Source organism: Calidris pugnax, unplaced genomic scaffold (genome assembly GCF_001431845.1).
Source record: "Calidris pugnax isolate Ruff unplaced genomic scaffold, ASM143184v1 scaffold53, whole genome shotgun sequence".
In the NCBI taxonomy this organism is placed as follows: Eukaryota; Metazoa; Chordata; class Aves; order Charadriiformes; family Scolopacidae; genus Calidris; species Calidris pugnax.
Window position 1 is genome coordinate 1,805,801 of NW_015090792.1, and position 7,146 is coordinate 1,812,946.

The window sequence follows — 7,146 nt, forward strand, 5'->3', positions numbered from 1 at the left end:
GGGGGGGGGGGGCTGGGACCTTCTGTCTGCTTTTGCAGATCAAATCCAAGCAATCCCTCCGGGCTGTCTCCCACCCCAGCTTTATCAGCCTCTTCACTTGCGGGTGGTGTTGATTGGCTTGGAGGTGTGGAGCCACAAGGACAAAATTGTGGTCAGTCCCAACCCAGAGGTGACACTGGACAACTTCCTCCACTGGCGAGAGGCAGAGCTGCTGCGGAAGAAGCCGCATGACAACGCCCAGCTGATCACGTAAGGACAGGGGGCTACCACCTCACCATCCTTGCAGCCCTTCTGCCACCCAGGCCACATGGCCACAGTGGCATCTCAATTCCACAGGGGCATAGACTTCCATGGCACGACTGTAGGGCTTGCCAAGAAGCTTGTGATGTGCACCAGGGACTCAGGCGGTGTCAATCAGGTGGGTTCCGCTGCCCAGGCATGTGCTGGGAGGGCAGCAGCAGTCCCACGGTCTGCACTCCCTGCATTGTATTTTCCGGAGTAGATCTCCACAGAGAAGTGTTGGGGCCTCAGGGAAGGGTAGCTGTGGAAACCCAGCTGGGTGCTTGCAGAGGGCTCTGATACACCTGAGCCCTGAGGAGCCTCCCAGAGCAGCTCTGTGGACAGAAGGCCTCTCCCACCACTTGTTGAATGGCTGAGACTTGGTTTGCAATTGCTGCTTGGCCATCCTGGCTGTGCTCCTTATCCCACCCCAGGGAAGGCATTCTTTGCTGGAGCATGAGCCATGGAAACTAATGGGACCCACAACTATCCAGAACCACCACAAAGCATTGTTTCAGGGTAGCTGTTATATCTAAAAACACACTCTAGAGGGGGACCATTCTGGAGGTCTGCAGGGGCCATGGGACCAAGTCCAGCTTTTGTCTTCCTTTACCTTAGCATGGCAGAATTAGGGAACAAATTGCAGACAATAGAAAGACCTGGCACCCAGTGGCCCCATGGAGAGCATACCGTGGAGACCATTTGGACCACGCTGCACTTCTCCCACAGGACCACAGCATGAATCCTATTGGCGCTGCATCCACCATGGCTCACGAGATGGGGCACAACCTGGGGATGTCTCATGATGAAGATGTTGCTGGCTGCCTCTGTCCTGTCCCCAAAGCTGATGGAGGATGTGTCATGGCAGCGAGTGTTGGGTGAGTAAAGGAGAAAGGGGAATGTCTCTGGGCAGAAAATACCTTGAAGTGTCCTCCGGCATTGTCCTGGTGGGGTGAAGCCTGCGAGATGGCCAGGGCTGGGTAGATGTTTCACTTGAACCTGCACTTCAAAGGTCTGTTGGTGGCCCTCCACCTTCTCCCGGGCTCTTACTCTGCTCATGACTGACTGTTTTTGTGCCCCTTCAGCTTGGCTTATCCCAAGCGTTTCAGCCGCTGCAGCGAGCAGGACATGTGGCAGTTCCTCAGGGATCCCAGGACCAGCTGCCTGCTGAACGTCCCCAGGGTGGATGAGCTGTATGGGGGCCCAGTGTGTGGGAACCAGTTTGTGGAACGGGGAGAGCAGTGCGACTGTGGCACACTGGAGGTAGGGATGCTTTCTGAAAGCCCAGGAAGGAGGGGTGGTGGCAGGAACCTGAGGCCTGCCATTCAGACTTGAAAAAGGTTGTGCAAGGCTCTCCACTGGACATTGCTTTGCAAGACTCATCTTCCCTATGTTCCTCATGCTTCTGCTGAAAAATAACTTATGGAGGATTTGTTAACTTAGACATGTGCCCTCCCCTCCCCCCCACGGCCTCATGTAGCTGGAGCAGGAGTGTGCCTTGAAAAGATGGACATCCCACCAATGTGTCCTCCAAAGAGGTGATTCAAGAAGTGGTACATCATGTCATGTTGTCCTTTCCAGAGCTGTGGTCAGCTTTTTCTCGTCCCTAGAGGGAGATTTGAGACAATGTCTCTGGAATAAATCCCTGAGTCACAGCCCTCCTCTGGGACCTGAAGGGATGCTCCCCTGATACAGAGAGCACAGAGATCCTCTTGTTTTCTCCTTCCTGGAGGTGTGCAAAGGGTGCTACAAAGGAGAAAAGGTCCATGTCAGGAACCATCTTCTGAAAGAAAAAGAATCTCTTCTTGTCCTTTGGTTTGATGTTGGTAATGGGAGTAAAGAGGCAGTGGTAATGGTTCACACCCGGAACGATGCAGTGGTTTTTCCCCACGGTTTAGCCCATGGCAGCTACGCTGCTGTTGGCACTGGTGATGTGGCAGCCAGCTTCCCCCAGAAAGGAAGGAAAAGGGGGGCTTTTGGGAGCATTTCAGTCCCTCCTTGTCTTGCAGGAGTGCTCCGACCGCTGCTGCAATGCCACCACTTGTCAGCTGAAAGAGGGAGCTGAGTGTGCCCAGGGGGACTGCTGCCAGGACTGCAAGGTACTGCTGCCGGCGGGGGGACCAGGTTGGCAGGGAAGGGAGCTGGTGGGTTCACAGTCCTGCCCAAGGCTCCTCTGGTGCTTCCCAGTAGGGGCAAGGTGTGTCCATACCGCTCTGGAAAGCCTGAAGGATCTCTGTAGCAGCCTGCCCAGAGCCAAATGCACCCAATGGTTTGGGGGAAAATCGTGCTTTCTGTCTAATGTTCTCACTACATGGACAGTCAGCATCTCGGATGGGAAGTGATCAGGAACATGAAGCAGCCTCTGTTTCTGGCATCCTGGAGTCCAGGTCCAGGTTAGATGCAGGATGAAAGGTATTGAAGAATTGGGCAATGTTCAGAAGAGATCAATGTGGACCATTTCTAGACCAGGAAACCAACCTGCTCCATTTATCCAAGAGAAAGTTGAATTACGTGTGTTGGTTCCTACACATAGGCATAATAAATACCTTAGGGAGGAATAGCCCCATACACCAGTACAGGTCACGGGCTGACCTGCTGGAAAGCAGCTCTGCTTTCCCAGAGATCTGGGAGTCCTGGTGGACAACATGTTGACCATGAGCCAGCAATGTGCCCTTGTGGCCAAAGCCAATGGTCTCTTGGAGTGCATTAAAAAGAGCGTGGCAAGCAGGTGGAGGGAGGTCATCCTCCCCTTCTAATCTGCCCTGGGGAGGCCCCATCTGGAACATTGCATCCAGTTCTGGGCTCCCCAGTTCAAGGCAGACAAGGAACTGCTGGAAAGAGGCCAGCAGAGGGCTACAAAGATGATCAAGGGACTGGAGCACGTCTCTCATGAGGAAAGGCTGAGATACCTGGGTCTGTTTAGCCTGGAGAAGAAAAGACTGAGAGGGGACTTCATCAATGTTTAAAGGGTTGATGTCAAGAGGATGGAGCCGGACTCTTTCAGTGGTGCCCAGTGCAAGGGCCCCCACAAGGGGCAACGGGCACAAACTGGAATACAGGAAGTTCCATCTCAACATACAGAAAAACTTTCCTGTGAGGGTGGCAGAGCCCTGGAATGGGCTGCCCAGAGAGGGTGCGGAATCTCCTTCTCTGGAGATACTCCAAACCCATCTGGATGTGTTCCTGTCCAGCCTGCTCTAGGTGACCCTGCTTTGGCAGTCCTGCGGGCTGGACTAGATGATCTCCAGAGGTCCCTTCCAACCCCTCCATTCTGGGAATCTGTGATTTTGTGAAGAGATAAGGCTGGAAGAGGACCCCAGGTCAAATCCAGACTAAAAGCAAACCACAAAGTGCTGACTACATGGAGAGACTTAATGGAAAGACCCAGCCCAAGGCCTGACAGAGCTCTGTCCTGTGTAGTAGCTCAGTCAATAGTAGATGTCTTTGTGCCAAAGTAGCACAAGCTGATATGTCTGCATCTGTCAGGTGCTGGGAGATATTTTGAAGACCAGGGTGCTGTTGGTGCTGCCAGTTTGGATCTGGGGATGTGAGAGCATCGAGGCAGTGCTGACATCCCCTTTTCTGTGCAGGTGAAGGCTGCTGGTGTGATCTGCCGGGCCAGTAAGAATGACTGTGACCTGCCTGAACACTGCACTGGCTTCAGCGCCGAGTGCCCGGAGGATGTCTTCCAGGAGAATGGCTTCCCCTGCCAGAACAGCAATGGCTACTGCTACAACGGGGCCTGCCCCTCGCACAGCGAGCAGTGCCGCATGCTCTGGGGTGCAGGTAGTTGCTCTCCCACGCTGCCCACCCCTCCTCGCCCCCATTGCTTGCTGATGTGCCTGGAGCTCTGGCTCCTCAGGCTGGGCTGCAGTCCCCTCCTACATCCCTAGCTATGGCTGCTGACCCTAAGGGGTGGCCAGTTGTGTCAGTGCTGCGGGCTCTGGCTCCACCTGACCTTTTCCATGTGTCCTGCAGGGGCCCAGGTGGCTCCTGATGTCTGCTTTAAGCACAACAGTGAGCAACACCTTCATCTCCACTGCCTCACCGACTATGGGAAGCGGCCCTGTAGCCCCAAGTAAGGAGCTGGGAAGGTGGGGTGGTGTCCATGCCAGCAACAGCACCATGGGGCCAATCAAAGCCCCACAGCCCCATGCCACCCCCACCACTGGTGCTCATGGCTGCTTCCCCCGCAGGGATGTGAAGTGTGGCACACTGCTGTGCCTGAGTGACACCATCAGCCCAGTCCTCGGTGGTGGCTCCTATTCCCTCTTCCTTGGCCGCTTCAAGTGCAAGGCGGTCATTGCCAGCAATGATGCCAATGAAGTGATGGCCAAGCTCAGGCTGGTGCCCACTGGTACCAAGTGTGGAGATGAGATGGTGAGTGGGCTGCCTGCCATGCTGAGGTGGCAGAGCTGGGAGTCACCACCAGCTGCGGGGACCTCGGGCAGCCTCAGAGTCCCCTTGTATACCCCCCAGGTCTGCTATGCCGGGCGCTGCCAGAACCTCCTGGTCTATGGCAACAAGAACTGCTCAGCCAAGTGCAACAACCACGGGGTACGCTGTGGGATTATCCTCACCCAGAGCAGCTGTGGGGCCCAGGGCAGCAGTCCCGGCTCCTACAGCGTGTTCGCCACCCTGGCACTTTCCTCCCTCATCCCAGGTGTGCAACCACAAGCAGGAGTGTCACTGTGAGCCGGGCTGGGCAGCACCGTACTGTGAGCAGAAGATTTCAGGGATGGCGGCAGGTACAGCACACCCACCCTGTGCATGGCTGGCACCAGCTACCTCAGCCTGATGCCTGTGCCAGGGAGGGAGCCTGGGGATGGAGGCTGGGCTCCATCACCACAGTGCCCATCCTAAGCCAAGTGGGTCTTCACAGGGAGCAGCAGTGTGGTCTTGGCGGTGGTGCTGGGCGTGCTGGTGCTCTCCAGCATCCTTCTTGGCAGTAGCTTCATGCTCCTCAGAGGCAGGGTGACCAGGCACTTCCAGAAAGGGTAATTCTCTCTGCCCCATGGCGTGGCTGAGCCACAGGCTGAGCTCAGCAGGGGTTGCCCAGAGCTCAGGCCTTGCATCGTCTCTGTGCCCCACAGGAGTACCTCTGGTGGGCCCACCTCTGGCCTTGCTGACCCACTCTTCCAGGAGGGTGGCCAGATGGCCTGTCCCCGCCGCCAGCTGTCCCACCATGATATCAGCCACCCGAACCTGCTCAGCAGCACGGTGGCCCTGGGGAATGCCCGGCCCCTCGCACCCTGCGGCCCAGCACTGCAGGTCAGGGAGACGAAGGGAGCCCCGGCACGGAGCAGCCATGGCCAGCAGGGCAGGAGGGCAGCCTTTCAGCCCTGCTTTTTGCTGACCCTGCAGGCCCCAGAACTGGTCCCCAAGGTAACATCTCCAGGACGGCCCTCACAGGTAACTACCCCTCCAAAAGCCACCATGGCAGGGTGGCCTGTCCTTCCCTCTCAGACATCTCCCTCTCCACCAGCATCCCCTGGCCTGATCAGTTCCAGATGTGGGGCACATCTGTGGGGTTGGGCCCAGTCAGCTGATGACTTGGTGGGGGGCCCCCTGTAGCCCTCTGGGTCCCTTCTTGGCACCCAGGCGGGGGACTTGGGTCTCTCCTCTTCTCCCACCAGGTGAAGTTGAAGCCACCCACCAAGCCTCTCCCGGCACTGAAGAACAAGGCACCGTGCAATGGTGAGGGGCTGCCGAGACCAGCCCTCCCTCACCCTCTACGGACAACCCCCTCCATCCTTCAGCAGGACATCCCCCTGAAGGTGGCCCTGAAGCTACCACCCCCAGCCAGGAGGTGACCAAGGATGCCTCATCCACTGCCATGGCTGAGGATACGCTGGCTCTGGTGGCACAGCCAGGGCACCATGGTCTGGCTTCCACCCTCACTTGAATTGCTCACCGGACCCTCTCCCAGGAGGACACCCACGTTTACAGATTTGAGTTGTGCCTTAACAGACTTGTGTAGCCTCACGGCTGGCCCAAGGAGAGTCACTAGCTGGGGCTTTGTAAGGAGACCAGGATTGGGGACAATACCAGCTCCAGTTTTGAGGCCAGCCTCAAGTTGGTCCAGGCTCTCCTGCACCCTATGAACTGCTGCCTTCTCTCCTGACATCCTGAATGTGTGCTGCTCCTCATGCCTTCCCTGCTGGGGCCATGGCAAGAAGCTCCCAGCATTGCCTGCCAGAGCTGGAGGAGCACAGGGACCAACAGGGACCCACAGGGACCATGCCCCAGGGCCATCACCCCACCTGGGGGTCTCACCAAGGATTTTGACAGGTCCAAACTGGGCTTGGGCTCCCCACAGGGCTTTAGCTTTTATCACTTGTGTGACTGTTGTCCTGGAATTTCCTGGAAGCCTTTTTACTGCAGCCGTTAACTTATGACCCTTCTGTGACCATTTTGAGCCATCTGTCATGAAACCAGCCCCTCCCCCCCATTTTTGATATTATTTAGGTTGAAGGCTTTTATACCAATAAAGACGGAAGGTAGTGGTGTAATGGGGTGTCTCTTGGCAGAAGGGAGCATGAGGGTGGATCCAGCACAGGCAGAGCCGGGGCAGGGAGAAGGGCTTGCGCTGAGCTGCCAAATCCTGTGCCAGTCACAGGGGCCCAAATGGCAGTGCTTCCTGCTGGCTGCACGGAGCGAGGCTGTCACAGGGGCTGCACGATGCTCCATCAAGTCCCTGTGACCCCCCCATGACTCCTAGCACTGCTGGCCCCCAGCTGCCACAACAAGCCCTGGGCTTTCTCTGTGACCAAGGACTAACCATCCTGACTCCCACCAACAGCTCGGCTCCCAGCATCCCGGTCCAAGACTAGGTTGTGCTTGCACGCAACGTTGGTGCTCAGGGAT

General features: G+C 56.8%; 1 protein-coding gene across 2 annotated transcripts in view; it reads left to right on the top strand.

Annotated features, from left to right (window-relative positions):
* ADAM8 (ADAM metallopeptidase domain 8) overlaps nucleotides 1-6,773 on the top strand; it is a 16,085-nt gene extending 9,312 nt beyond the window's left edge. The window contains exons 8-21 of one of the 2 annotated variants that reach the window (XM_014966627.1): nucleotides 80-249; nucleotides 337-418; nucleotides 1,009-1,157; nucleotides 1,365-1,542; nucleotides 2,289-2,378; nucleotides 3,870-4,065; nucleotides 4,258-4,357; nucleotides 4,476-4,659; nucleotides 4,759-4,836; nucleotides 4,943-5,027; nucleotides 5,162-5,276; nucleotides 5,373-5,550; nucleotides 5,644-5,691; nucleotides 5,916-6,773. In XM_014966627.1, coding sequence (XP_014822113.1) covers nucleotides 80-249; nucleotides 337-418; nucleotides 1,009-1,157; nucleotides 1,365-1,542; nucleotides 2,289-2,378; nucleotides 3,870-4,065; nucleotides 4,258-4,357; nucleotides 4,476-4,659; nucleotides 4,759-4,836; nucleotides 4,943-5,027; nucleotides 5,162-5,276; nucleotides 5,373-5,550; nucleotides 5,644-5,691; nucleotides 5,916-6,092 — 1,830 coding nt within the window. In that variant the 3' untranslated portion in view covers nucleotides 6,093-6,773. Of the gene's footprint in view, nucleotides 1-79; nucleotides 250-336; nucleotides 419-1,008; nucleotides 1,158-1,364; nucleotides 1,543-2,288; nucleotides 2,379-3,869; nucleotides 4,066-4,257; nucleotides 4,358-4,475; nucleotides 4,660-4,758; nucleotides 4,837-4,942; nucleotides 5,028-5,161; nucleotides 5,277-5,372; nucleotides 5,692-5,915 lie in introns of both variants that reach the window. The other variant, XM_014966625.1, reaches the window with a different exon arrangement.
* The last annotated feature ends 373 nt before the right edge of the window (nucleotides 6,774-7,146 follow it).